The 15,207-nt window shown below is 42.8% G+C and overlaps 1 protein-coding gene across 1 annotated transcript in view; it reads right to left on the bottom strand.

Moving 5' to 3' along the window:
• The window catches only part of COPS8 (COP9 signalosome subunit 8), a 118,779-nt gene that overhangs the window by 81,942 nt on the left and 21,630 nt on the right, over positions 1-15,207 (bottom strand). The window contains exon 2 of the mRNA XM_086956301.1: positions 2,534-2,604. Within this exon, the coding sequence (XP_086812427.1) occupies positions 2,534-2,604 (71 nt within the window). The remainder of the gene's footprint in view (positions 1-2,533; positions 2,605-15,207) is intronic.

Raw genomic sequence — 15,207 nt, 5'->3', positions numbered from 1 at the left:
TCTGGTGGTGTATGGAATGCCCTAACCTACTCACAACATATCTAGGGAACCTAAACACATCACACCCTCTCAACATACATTCTGCACACCAGCATTTCATGGGGAAAAAGTAACCTGGAATACTAGGAGGCCGGTGGGAGACCATGTCCTGGGCCCTTCCAAGAGGGAGTTTGAGGAAGTTTGAGCTTGACGATAGCACTGGCAGGTGGGTAACACTTAGGTTGGTCAATAGTTAGCAAAATGGAAAAGCCTAAGGTGATAAGAACCTGGGAGCAGACTCCCCCAGCTCTCATGTGCGGGGTTTATAAGTAGAAGGGAGGTGTGAAAATTGTTAGCTCACTTAAGTAACAAATCATTATTGATGCCAAACATCAGGCTCAACATGCAGCCTATTGGGATGGGCCAGAACTGTGACTAATGGTATAAAGTGGACTGCCTCTCTTGCAAAGCCAGCAAGTGTTCGAGAAAGACACCCTGGTCCCAAAATAGATACATCTAAAGATGTCACTGGGGTAAACCATTGAGGGAGCCGAGTTCCAGTAAGACACCACTTTCAGGGCTCAAAGGGTGTTTGACGTTTTACAAAAGAGAGGGGAGTGTGTAAAACCTGGAAAATGTTAGCACCCACTAGGGCATTACCTTCGAGTAACAAATTGCCTAGACACATATCTAGGCCAGTTCTTAACATTTTCAGTTGATGGGGTTACCAAAGAAATGAAAAGCACCTGATGCACCCACAGTCTCTACATGCACCAATTGGGATTCCAGGTCAATTACATGTCCAGAACAGAAAGGCTTTAAAGCGAAGACTCTGATACCTTCTTATCTCAAGGTGAATGGCTGCATGAAATTGAAAGAACCCCAAGGCTTTGGATGGAAGGAAAATACCACTGTCTCAATAATGGTGAATAGCGCAAAACCAGACAACTTCAAGTATCAAAGCGGTTCACCACAGATCATCCTGGAATGCAGGTTCACCACAGGTCATCCTGGAATGTGTGTTAGCAGCCCCATTATTGGCATACATAATACAGCTTGTTCTAGTGAAACTACCATCAGCTGTCCCAAATTACCAGTCACCATATAACAAGGAAGGATGAATTTGGATGCGGTGGATGGATCACTTTGGCTGTGCCTACTGTTAAACAGCAAATTGATGCAGCTCCTCAATAGACTCACTGATTGTCCGATTCACTTAAGGCAGGCAAAAACAAACACACGCTCAAAGATTGCTCTCACAGGTGCACAAGCATACTAGGTGATAATCTTTGAATGATTCTTTTTTATACAAATGAAACCCACATTCCATGGATGCTACAAATGCATACACATTGCTCCATCGGGACTGCAAAGGGTGGGTACAGGGAGGTCAAATTTGCTTTGAGGACTGAACTGCCGGACTACTTCTAACTGAGAGGTCTGAACTATCACAAGGCTTTGACGTAGTCTTTCTGGGAAGGAGAATAGTTACCAACTGTCACGTCAGGTCTCTAATATCTGTAGGACTTAAGGTCAAAAAGGAAAGCCCTGCAATATGTTTTGCAGTTGTCCATTGAATGTCAGAATACAGATATTACAGCAAGCTCACTGACCCGACATGTATCTCATAGTTGCCAAACTTCAGGGGGTAGCAATGTTGAATGGGGACAGAATACTCCTTAAGGTTGGTGGCGGGGTAGAAAATGTACTAGAACGCATAACTTACAGTAGATCAAGGACTAGGCAGAGTCATGTGTTTTCAAGCAAGGGAATAATACTTTATTTTTATTAAGTAAAACGTATGATTAATTTCACAAATCATTAGACACCGAATTAAGAGCCTTGTCCAGAGTGCTATGTGATTTTAGAAGCTGCTTGTGTGACCCATTAAAAGATGTAGGTTGAGCATAGGGATCAGGTTAAGGATGGATAAAGTATTCAGCTTCAGGTCTTTCTTAGTTCTTTGGCAGGCATATGCTCAGTTTTACTGGTGTCTCTGCAAGGGATGTAGAGATAATCTATTTTCACAAATGCAGGTTAGGAGATTGGAAGTGGTGGTTACCAAATCATGGGCAATGACAAGAGGGCTCATAGAGATGTCAGCACATATACATCATCATCTTTGGGAATAAGAGGGTGCGAACAGAAAAGCTAATGGGCCTGAAATGTTCGCTCGCACTCTGGGGTAGTTGCATCTCCACAAGTCACTGCAAGAAAAGTTGGGAACGCAATCAAGAGCCCCCAAAGGTCCTGCCACCAGCAGGCCAACTCTGAAAACTATACAGAGTCAAAGCAAAGTGGCGTGAACAAGAGGCTTCAGGCAAACCACACTTGACTACCAGTCTACCCGGTCTTCCACCTCGCAGTGACATTCCAACAGTGAAAGCAAGTGTGAGAGTGAAGGTAAGTGAGAATCTTACTCTCCATCTGAACTCTAGCCTAAAGAAATGTATGTGTGGCAATGTTAACGTTGGGAGGGAATTTATTTCAGCCTTCGCATATAAAAGCCCATAAGTGTTAATTCACACTGAAAAAAGAGATAGAAATTACTCACATGTCATTATGCAGCAGATATAGTGCAAGAAGCTGGCTGTACACTTGTGGTGTGGAAATCCCTCCAGGGGCCTGAAACAAATAAAGCAAGACTAATCAAAGCGGAGTTGGGCATTTTTTCTGAAAGTCTTACAAGGGTTCCAGATAATTATCCATGAGCGATCTTTATTTATTTATTTATTTATAAAGTTTTATATAGCGCGAACTTGATCCCGAAGGATATCAGAGCGCTTTACAACTTGAGGCAAAGGTAACAAATCAGAACATTAGTCTAACATGGGGAATCTAACATCCACCTGGGTGAACGAAGTATGTGCTAGACGATGGAGCACAATGACTCAAGGGGAGCAAAACTCAACAATCATGTACAGGAACAACAACCAGAACCAAAAACAATGATCATACACAAGAACAACAATTGACACCATAGTATGTCCGATTTGCCCAGAACTAAATTCTGGACTCTCAAAACTCATGCCCTTCATCTCTCAGCACTCCCAACCCATGTTCTGCCTACTTCCATCTTCCCTCCACACGTGTAGCTTTTTCTATATTCATGACTGCAAGGCAAGTAGGAGGGGGAATGGTAATGGACTCTGACCAACTGGGGCCTTTTTTGAAAGTGGGATGGAGCAGTGTCTGCTATTTCGCATAAATGTAAAACAATTTCCTTGCAACTTTTAAACAGAATCTGTGTTGGCTGATTTTTTTCACTTCAAACATGTTAAAAGGGTGAAAAAGTAGAATTTAAATGTGGAAATATGCGTGCAGAAACTTTTTCAAAAACGGGTAATCATTTTGAGAGAATTGCAAGAATTTCCCAGGAGAAAATATTTGCAACTTTGCAGATATATATATAACAGCAAGAAGGCGCGAAGCCGAAACGCGTCCTGTTGTGTTAACGGTTTAATAAATCTGTTTATATTTCCCACGCATTGGAGTGCAGTCAGTTCTGAGTGTATCGGAAGAAATTGGAGCTGAATATGAATATATATATATATATATATATATATATATATATATATATATATATATATATCTCGAAGGGCTTTCTGAACTCCTTTCTTTCTTGGGTCTTACTTTCCATAATGTGCTCTTTAGGCACACTTAGATCCCATCCTATCAAGAGTGAATGCATCACCATGCATCTATCACATTAAACTAATCTGTCTCTGGCCAGTCAAATTGTTTCAAGATCCTTTCGCAAAATAAGTATGACCCTTTCAATCAGTTTTGTAACATTAGTATCATATTTCTTCAAGTTCAGAAAAGCAGGCTGTGGCTCCTGATCTCTATTTATACAGAGGCATGCCTCGTGTTATTCTTGCACAATGCTGGCGCACTACATTCTTTGCAACCTCTGTCCTAACTCTATAAGCTCATTCAAACGTAGCCTTTAACAAGCATTTACAATGCAACAGGTCTCGCATTCGCAAGAGTTTGAGCTATTGGCATTGTAAATGGCAATGCTTTTTATTTATGTGTTTTGAAAACCTGTAAGCGATGCGTAACCAGGCACTTTGTACTTATAGTCCCTGCTTAGGAGAAGCAAGGCTGGCAGTAACTGCACCTCTTTTACTGCTAGCCTTGCTTTTGCTAAGCATGGACTACAAGTACAAAGTGTGTGGTTACGCACCATTTGCAGGTTTTCAAGACACACAAATAAGAGGCATTGTCATTAGCAATGCCAATAGCTTAAACTCCTGCAAATGCAAAACGTATTGCATTGGAAATGCTGGTTAGTAACTTTTGATCCGTTTGAGCTATAACACATTTTTTTTTGTTAAAATCTGCAGGTTATGCAGCAGGCAGTGAATTATGTGGTAAATGCAGTGAATCCATAATTATGAGGAAAACGCTGCGGGCACAGAATCGCATAATTCTAATGGCCCTGACTAATAATTCTCTCCATCACACAGGCACTCTGTTTTCGCCGCACTCTTTGCTAATTATTTCATACTTTCAGAGGCCTCTGTGTTTGAATAAAAACTATGGAGGGATGGAGACGCACAATGTGTGTGCATTGCTCTTACCTGCCTTTTGAACAGTATAGGACCTAATATAGCTAAGTATTGGGAAAGGTCCCCTGTACTAACACTGTGTGGTAACCATTGCAGAGCTGCTATCTCAAGCACTCTACGTAAACGTAATACTGCTTTATTACTGGAACATAGTTGCTGATGGTGCACGCATTAGTGAAAACCTTTTGTGTTCTGAATGAGGCAGCGATTTGTCAAGCATTCACCAGGGTTACATTCTATTTACATACTAGTAATAAAAGACATGAAATGTTAGAGTTTTAGTTTCCAGACGGGGTGAACACAAGTCTTATACAATAGATTTGACTCTTAAAAGAACAAATAAAAGAATTATTTTGGTGAGTTAAAGGAGCTTATTTTATATCACATTATGTGGCAATTTTCACTTCATAAAACGTACAACAACCTCTGCCAGTTTCTTTAATCTAAACTCTGTGCACATCATGACGTATTTTCAAAACTTCTAAGTACAGGACGGGAATGAGGGGCTGTGAGCCACGGGCGTCATTGTTAAATGTGTGCGCCCTTGTTGTGAAAGTAAGAGCGGACGCCGTACTGAAACATTGTGCGCAATGCCTGGGGGAGGGACGGGATGAGGGGCTGCGAGCCATGGGCACCGTTGTTAAATGTGTGCGCTCGTGCTGTGAAAGCAAAAGCGCGAGTCGTGCTGAAACATTAAGCGCAGCGCCCAGGGGGTGGGGTGGGGGGGGGGGGGGGGAGGGGGGACAGGGGGGGGGGGACGACAAGGATGACGTGCAGCGAGCCACGGGTGGCATTATTAAATGTGTACGCCCATGTTCTGAATGTAAAAGTGGGCTCAGTGTTAAAGATTAAGTGCAGCATGCGGTCTGGGGGGGATAAATATTTTACGCGTGCTGCCAACACAAATATTTGCAATGGGGGGATGGACATGGGAGGGCGAGGAGGCACGGACAACAGGAGGGAGGGCGGGGGGAGAGAAGGCACGACAACAGGAGGGAGGGAATGGGTAAAGAAGTAGCCAAAGCATGTCGTGCCTGAGGAGGAGAACCTCATTAAATGTGATCACTTTTGCGGCCGCTTTGATGTTCTCAGTGGCCGCGCGGCTCACTCACTGAGAAAATCAAAGCCGCCGCGATAGTGCTCCCAAAGGCTGCAGGCGGACAAATGGTGCGCGTAACCGGCGCAAATGCACTGTACCCGATCCGCCTGCAGACTTCGGGAGTATTTTCAGAAGCCCCACTAAGCATCTCGCAAAGCATCGCTTACGCTATAGCTAGGCGAGACCTAACAAAAACAACAACCCCAAGTTTAATCTTTTCAGCCACTCATTTTCTGATGACTGTGAAATATTCTTCTTGCAATTCTGCTCCAATTGTCAATAGTAAGTGTCCCTTTATACTGAACATATCTAGACATAAATAAACTATCAAATGTAGCTCCCAGCATATTTACTCAAAGAAATCCACCTCTGCCCCTCCAGCCAGAAATCATTCAGGTACACTTAGATAGGTACATATCAATCCATCATCACCTCAAATAAACTACCACCTCTGCTTATGACAGCATTCAACCAGATTTGTTCCAATTTATCCTTCCATTTGGTAAAAAACCTCACCAATATTTTGGTAGTACACTAACTGGGCTATTTGAAGGGTGTGTTCAGAGGGATCCTACATTTGAAAAAAAGTATACAATTTGCCATGGGTCATGTTTGTTATTACAAAAGATAGGGCAAAAATAGTAGTTCTTATGAATTTACAGTGAAAAGCACATTTTAAAACCAATATGTTTAAAGTGTAGATTCATATTATAATGTGTTAAAGACCAATGACCGGTATTTTGTTACACAGATTCTCAGTAACTGCTGTGATAGGGATTAGAAGATCTGCACTAAAAACCTTATTAGTTGCTTTTTGTAGAGGCTATATATTGTTTTGCCACATTTAATTTTGTACATATAGGTAATTTCATGTGCAGCATTTAGCTCTGTGTCGATATTGGCAAATATCAAGCACAAATACAGAGCAAAAAACACTCTAAACTCTCTTCCTTGAGCCATACATATAAAGCCTATAACAGAGAAATAACACCCATGCCTCCCTAAACCCCCTCCCCCGCTCCAGCTGTGAAATCTCTAAACTAGCCTTATCACCTCCACGATATTTATACAGTGGGGAACTCCATCTGGTCAGTCGATGTTGGAGATGTCAAGCGGAGACGTTTAATGTATCTGGGACATGTCAATTCCCGGAATTCATAGGACAGTAACTAAATAAAGGGCTATTCTAATGTGGGGTAGGTATCTCCTTGCAATGTGAGAGTCACTGTGTATCTCTCCATACCCAGTACCTGTCATAAGTGGTGTAACCACTCACGATGTGTCGGAATTCGTTCTGTACCACAGCACGCCAGTATCATTTGATGTGCTGCCCCTAGTGCCAAGCTAATGTGCCTACCGCTACGTGATTTTCGTGGAAATGTGAGCGGATTGGCCACCCCTAGACTGATGCACGAAGGGAATCTAGGGAGTGGAGTGTTCAGGCACTTATCAATATCCGTTAGAACCTCCTGCTAAAATAGTTAAATTTTGGGGCAGTGCACTAAAGAACCCATGGCCCCACACTGCTGCCAACAGTCAGCGCTACGCAATGGGTTTCCTCTATGCAGTCGCTCAGGGGTTATGTACCAGTAAGAAACAATCTTAACCGCTGTTTCAATGTTGGCTATGCTGCTCGCACAATGTCTTGACCTCTAATAAATATCTTGCCACTCTTTGTGAGAGATGCCTCCCTATTTTCTTTTTGCCATCGTCTATGGGCCCTAGTTTTCGGAGGGTCTAGACAGAAGACAGTGTTGCACCCCTGCTCGAATTTGGAGGTGCATGAGCCAGTGCCGGATTTGAATGTATCGGAACCGCTCAACTTCCCAGAGTGAGTACTCTTGTTTCAAGATCTCAAATGGTAGGGGGCCCTCAAAGTAATGGCCCGCCGAGCCGCACCCAGTTTCCTGCCACCCCCTAAATGGCATCTCCTGCAAGCCCCATGTAAATTCCGCATTCCCTATTACTGAAGTCGGCAGGGACGAGAAAGTGGTTAGGCCCACCATATTATCCCAGACTTACATGATCGCTCGGGTGATTAACGATATGTAGAGTCCTGTGCTCCCAGCAGAGGAACAGTATTTTCCATGGCGAGGCCTCAGCAACTGTTCTATCTATAAAGAGACATGCTCTCCAATTCCATGCATGACCATGCTACTAGATACCGTAGTTGAACTGCGTAGTAATACTGCAAGTGTGGAACCCTTACCAGCTTAGCTCTTTGGACATGGATGGTCGTCCAGCAGCCCAGACAAAGTGTTGCATAACCTTCTGCATTATAGTAAGCTCCCCTACGGGAGGCTCCAGAGGGAGGGTATGAAAAAGGAACAAGATTCTCAGTAGGGCCATCATTTTGAGGGCAGTAACCCAGCTCAGGAGAGGCAAGGGGCAGCTCAACCACCAGGCAAGGTCAGCTTTAACCTTGTCCAGGAGTAGTTAATAATTAAGCGCCCTAATCTCCAGTATACTAGATGCCAACTGAATCCCCACATAGGGGGTAGCTTCAGAGGTCCATTGCATCGGGAACTGTTGCTTTAGAAGATCAATCTTTCGGGGGGGGAGGGGGGGCTGTAAGATTCAGCACCTGGGATTTCTGACTATTCTTGCGGAAGCCTAAGGCTTCCCCGAATTCCTTCATTCTCCTCATGAAGGTCGGAAGGGCCTTGCTCGGGTTCTCCAGCAACACTATAATGTAATCTGTGTAAAGACACAGGGAATGTTCATTCCCTCCAAAGCGGGCCCCTTGTGATGTGTTGGTGGTCAGTGGTCCCTTACTCTTTGAGCGAAGGCTCCATGTATAATGCAAAAAGTAAATGGCAACATAAGAAACCCCTGCTGTGTTCCTTGCCCTATGGAAAAGGGAACCAAGCTCATCCCATTCACTCTTATCGTCACCCACGGAGAGTCATAGCTACTCAGACTCCAAGAACAAAATAAGTCTCTGAACCCAAAATGGGACAATGTTTGAAGTAGATACGGCCAGTGGACGCAATCAAGCGCCTTCTTTGTGTGATGCGCCTTCTCAATTATATACATGATCCGTTTGTTATTGTCTGTGCATAGGCGCAGGGGAATAAAGCCGGATTAGTCAGGAGATATTAGTCCCAGCCTCAGGGGACTCCGTCTGTTTGCCAGTATGGCCGTGAGTGGTGTACCATCCACATTGATCAGTGAAATTGGTCAATAGGACCTGAAAAGTCGTTTATCCTTGCACGGCTTAGGTATAACTACCACCGAGGCCTCTTTCATGGATGGGGAAGAGAAGCAGGATTCTCTATGACATAGTTTAGTGAGTAGGGGAGCTAGCTGGTCACAGACGTTCTTGTAAAACAGTGCCGGGAAGCCATCCGGTCCCAGTGACTTGAGAGGTTTTAACCTTGAGATCGCTGAAATTACCTCATCAATACGTATCAGGCTATCTAGTTGAGCAGCCTGTCTCTCAGTCAGACGTGATACACTGACTTGTGCTGAAATGTGTGTGGGGTTGTCCACTGGTATATTTTGGGGAGCATACAGCCATTCATAGAATTCGCGAAAACGCGCTGCTATGGCAGGGTCGACCGTCACTTTAGCACCGGACACCGTGAGAAGCGATGTAACTGATGTAGCCTGGCGTTGCACACAAAGTGTATTCGCGAGCATTCTCCTGCATTTAATACCTCTTGCATAAAAGGAATGTCGTAGATGCAGCAAGGCGTATTCAGCCCTATCTAGATCTAAGCCAGCTAACTATTTCCGTGTTAACTCTAATTGCCGCCACACCTTAGGCGGCCCTGTGCGGTGGTTTATACGCTCTAATTCTCTTACCTTTTGTTGGAGGTCCTCCCGCTCCTCTCGTTCAGCTGCCAAGGAATTTGCCCCGAATTACCGATTTAAGGGCATCCCAAGCTATCGCTATCGACATCCGTGGAGTATCGTTCTCTTCAAGATATTGCATAATGGCTTGCGGGACTTGCTTTACTACCTGTGGGCGATATAGGAGAGTCTCCCTTATTCACCAGGGTGGGCGGGAGGTTAGCACGTAGAGGGTTGGGAGGCCACCGATCTGCCAAGCAGGCCTCTGCCCCAGTCCCCCAAGAATAGCACTCCAGGCCACAGGCACTCACCGCTGCACGTCTGTTGGCTCACCAGGAAGGGAACAGGAGGGGTGGGGGCACCACTGACGTTGGGCCGAGACAAGGCACTCCAACATCCCCGGCAGAGCTACTTCGTCACATGACTCCTCCCTGTTGGGTCCCGCAGGACGCCTCCACTGCTTTGCGCCCGGCTGCACCGCCTCCACCGGGACTGGAAACTCAACACTCCATCGTCCACGACCAACACCTCTGGCACATAGGGCAGGTGTCCATCGAGTGGGAGTGGGCGGATGCTACACTGAGAAACCCCCTCTGCTGCCAATTTGACCCAAAAGCAAAAGTGTCCGACGGAGCTCCGAGAAACGCTACTCACACGGCCTCCATCTTGGACAAAAAAAGACTGCAGTTTGAAGGCAAATATACATATGTCAAGAAGAAAAAGTAGGCTGCGGCTGCACACGTCAGTACATAGTTTCACACTTAAGTGCATATAAATAATAACGTCATAATAATACAAGCATATAAAATTAATACAAATCGAAATTAAATCCTTAATACACAAAACAGCAAACAAATTGCCCACTTTTCCTATGAACACGGAACTCGGAGGAGCCTGTTAAGGCCATTCTATTTTCAACTTTTTGTAGCTCTTAGTAGATTTCTTTTCAAAGATGCAAGCGCCTCTATTCTGGTTGCAGGTTCAAGAAACTGTTTAATCTACACCATCATTCATACTCCCAAGCGTGCTGGGTGCTATATTCCAGACTTTATCTTTACAGATCCTCAGCTGGGCCACACGTAAAAACACTGACAGAGAGCTCAGGAAAGCAGAGTACCATGTGCTAAAATAATTACTTTGTCTCTCACTGGCACAACCCTAGTGGCTGACACACAAAAGAGCAAAACGTCTACTATTCACAAAACGTCACATGAAGGGGCTTCCAGAGAGTTCCAAACCGTCTCTGGGTGATGATTCAATTAGCAGAGGGGACACAACCTTAAACCAAGAAGGGAGGGGGAGGGAAGTCAGTGCCCTTATGTGGGTCAATTTCTACCTCTGCTCCCAGATGGTGCTCAGGGAGGGGGACAGATAGAAGATTAACAAGACAAGCCACTGAATAAGGAGTATTCAGAGGTAAGCCAACCAAAGGTAAGCAATGGATGGGCTCCAAGGCCCTGTATGTTCCTGGTATGTCCTTATTACGTCTCACAGCAGACCTCGAAAGCGCGGTGTAATACACTTGACGTAACAAAGTGGCAGCAGGTTAGTGAAATGTGTTTTCCCATAAAGGGGCGGGGCAAGGGAATTTTACTGCTGAAGAAAAATAAAACCTAAAAACTTTAACAAGTGGTTTTGTTTCTGCATGAGCAGCTACACATTTTCACTCATGCCAAAATGGAAGTCATTAAGGTTTCAAAATATTGTTTCTTCTCTAAATTCTTATGAATTCCTGACCATTTGTTTTTAGGATTAGAACTCCAAATGTAATCTTTTTACATAACACCATTACTGGTTTTACACTAATTCTTCATTATTATTATTTTTTTTTAAATTATGCATAAGCATTAGGTTTGGACACCAAAGGTAAAATGAGAGACAGTGATACATCGGAGAGTACTACACTCGGTTCGCCGGACAGAAGTAATATCAAAATACTTCAGACAAATTTTGCATCATCGATAGAGGCTAAGGACAACAACAATGGAGCCAGGATCAAAGAGGAGGTAAAGGAAAAGGCAGCGCGAAAATAGAGGGTAACCCATTCCTATGGAAACTAGTGGACAGAAACTGGGACGATGAAGGATATGTCTGCAAGTGTGGTAAATATGTACCATAGACAATATAATGAGGATTTGTCCTGTTACCACTCTATGGCTTTAATTACACTCTAAGTCAGACTGACCTGTTCAGCTACATTCCCAAATTGAAGGTAAAACAAAAAAAGCATGGTATAGGACAAAGGGCCTTACAGAACTGTCTCTTATAGTAAACTTAATGCTGTGAGCAACCTAAGTATTGAGGACATAGAGATGTCAGTCACTCCAGTAGAATTAGACCCAGATAGTACAAACGCAGAGGACCGTCATCTCAATTTGGCAGAGAAGGGTTTAGAGAGGGATGTAAATTGTCCTAGCAGCTTTAAGGCAAACTCAACTTTTGTGCCTTCCCACCAGAAGGATGTCCTAGCTACTTTTCAGGAGATCATAATACAAGATCTCAAGAAACTGGGCAAAAAGAGCAAATTGAAGGGGGTGCAATCTGAGCAAAGAAATGGTATCAGCACTTTGGAAAATGTTGATACCAAAGTAATCTGACAAAATGGACAACACAGTCATTTTGTCCAAGGAGACATATTTGCATGAAGGGCTACAGCAGCTTAGTGACAGAGTTGCAAAAGCTATTGTACTGAAAACTAATCATGAGTATCAGGATACGCTGTAAGAATGGAGAACATGTTCTAAGTGTGGGAAGAATATACGCTCTTAAACTGCAAATTTTCAAAAATTCCTAGTTTCAGACTCTTTCCTAAATCAGAAAAGGATTCTGCTAACCCTCCAGGTAGGCCAATAGTGTCATCTTGTGGGTTCTTTTTGGAGAATACTGCCATATATACGGATCACTTTCTACATCCACATGTCACAGCTCTGCCCTCCTATTAAACATAGTCTGGATTTTTGCACCTTGATTAACCCCTTCCATGCTCATGACGAGCTCAGCTCGTCATGCAGTACACTGGTCATGTGCTTATGACGAGCTGAGCTCGTCATGAACAATGGGAATTCAATGAGTTCAGCACAGGAGGGGAATTCCATCAGCAGCCAAGGTGTTAATGGCATTAAGTGGGTGGAGCTTTACATTATGAGGTTATTGGAAGTAGGCAGCTTATATACTAAAATCAAACAGGAGGCTGGCTTAAAGGCCTGTAGACATTTTCTTAGGGCCAGATCCTAATTTTATTTTTATTTTTTAACCACAGGCTTGGCATGTTTGTTTTGTTCCATACACATTTTCTTCATTTTTGAGGGGGTTATTTACAGACAGATCCAGGGAACGTCAATGGAGACCTGTTTTGCCCCCAGCTATGTCAAGGTGTTCCTGGGTTGGCAGGAAGAGCAGTCACCATTATCCTGGATCTTTATAATGACGATGTGATTATCTGGATGAGGACCACAGATTTATTTGTTTGGAAAGGTGATATGGATCGGAGCATGAAGCTTTTTTGCCCTCTTGAATACCAATGAGGTCAATGTGAGGTTCACTAGTAATACAAGTAAGGAAACTGTGGACTTTTTGAACTTTCGTATTCCTGCGGTGAATGATAAACTAACCACTAGTTAGTATGGGACACCCACAGCTGTCTGCAGTCTACTACAAGTAGACGGCAGCCATACTAGGAACCTTATTTACAGCATCCCCCATGGTTAATTGCTTAAAGTAAGGGAAATCCGAAGCTCTGACTCTGCCTTTGCAATCGAACAAAGTGTTATGATGGCAAGATTCGAGGCGAGCATATTTCAAAAGAACCTTAGATACAGCAATACAGCAGGTTACAAAGATTGAAAGTAAAAAGTTCCTTGTTTGTAGCAAAAATACTGAACAAGCTGATGTGAATATGGTTAGATTCATCACTTCATACTACAATGAGGCTAAGGACATTGGAAATAGTTTTCCTCAAGCACATGCAAATAATAACTACAGAACTAAGTCTAACAGCAGCAGTGGGAGATTTTCCTCATTACTTTTAGAAGGTGTTGGTCCTTGAAGGACAAATTAAGCAAAAATAAGATTACAAGAGGAACCTGCTTAACCCTTGCACAGGATTTTACAAATGCAATTGTTGCAAAGTCAACAAAATAAGCAGCAATGTCCAGATGTACAAGACACCTTGGTCCAGGGAATAGGGATACATAATGTAACACTTGACTTGCAAAATCGGATTTTGTGGTGTATATCTTGATTAGTACTTGTGGCAAATGGCATGTAGAAAGCACCATACACCCCATTACAAAACAAATAACACACAGACCATTTGTTGAAAGGACGACTATTACCTTGCTGCCAGACACTATGATGGAGTAAATTAAGGCAATGATAAACTGTTGAAGTACTTTGTCACAGAGAGAATTTCTGCCAGTGTAAGTGGTAGTAATAGGACACTTTGATACGGTTCGAATACAGGTATTTGTTAAAATTTGATAGCAAAGTACAAAGAGGCCTCAACAAGAATGACAAATTAAGCGTATATTCAAGTTAAGGTTTTGCTGTCCTCCCAATATCTTCATTGTTTTGCTCTGCACAGTTTCATGATATTTACATGTCTTTAAAATGTTTTTTAATCACGTTGTTTTAAGAAATAGGTCTTCATGGAATACACCTGATCAGCTTATGTGGTGATCTGCTAAAGGCAAACATATTTTTTGTAATTTTGTTGAAGACTTATGTTTGCCTACTTGGGCTGTATTAGCTTTGAAGATTTTCTGCATGCATGGTTATATTTTTGGGCCACTTATTTTTGAATTGGGTGGCATTTTTGCAACACAATATTAGATAATCTAAAAAATGTTGTATGAAAGGCCAGTTGTGAGCATATGCTTATATTCATCCAGACACAAGCCCACCAGAACGTCAGTGTGTTTACGTCACCTCTATAAATGAATAATTATTGGTACTGTTTTATTTCATTGGTAGAATCAAATGAAATATGTGATATGCTGAGCCAGCTTGATATATACCGGGAACATGACTAGCACCATACGATGGAAACATGTGATGTGGCACACTGAATAATAATGTACACTCTGAGCTTGACTGTTATTTATGATAATTAGCATTGAAATGTGTATACTTTGGCATGATTGTATGTTTCATAAATATTACACCACATTTATGGGCACTTTTGTGGGTGTGCTTGGCTTATGAGCACAGCCATATACAGACTATACCAATGTCTTGAACGTGTTTCATAATGGAGGCTTTTTGACAGCTTGAGATAGAACCATGGAATCCATTTTTAGTTTTCATAGAACTACGGCACTTTAAATTCTTTAGATGTTTTTTCTTATCTGTTGCCTATGATTTTGCCTCACCCAATTTCTGGCTGAATATCTCAACAAAATAATTCTGAAAGACAGCACCCTCAGTGGCATATTTAGTTAGAGCAAGCCACATTTTTATAAACGCAAACTTAACATGTGGTGGCACTTACGTATTGCAAACACTTCCATTCATCCTACAATCCTTAAATGTAATATTGCAAAACAAATAACCAAAACTCTATATTGTTCCTCCACCATGTGGCCTACATCAAATATCTCCAAATTTCGTTAAAACATTTGTCGGAATTCACAGCAAACGGAGAACCATAATGCTATCACTTCCAAATTGATCCAATTAATAGGCACACACTAATGACGTGCACCTCTTCACTCATGCAGATGTTAACAGCCTTGCAATAACAGAGCTTTACTTATATCACAT

This window comes from Lissotriton vulgaris, chromosome 2_1, assembly GCF_964263255.1.
Source record: "Lissotriton vulgaris chromosome 2_1, aLisVul1.2, whole genome shotgun sequence".
Taxonomy (NCBI): Eukaryota; Metazoa; Chordata; class Amphibia; order Caudata; family Salamandridae; genus Lissotriton; species Lissotriton vulgaris.
Note: the sequence above shows the minus strand (reverse complement) of the source record. Positions and strands in the feature narration are given on the sequence as shown.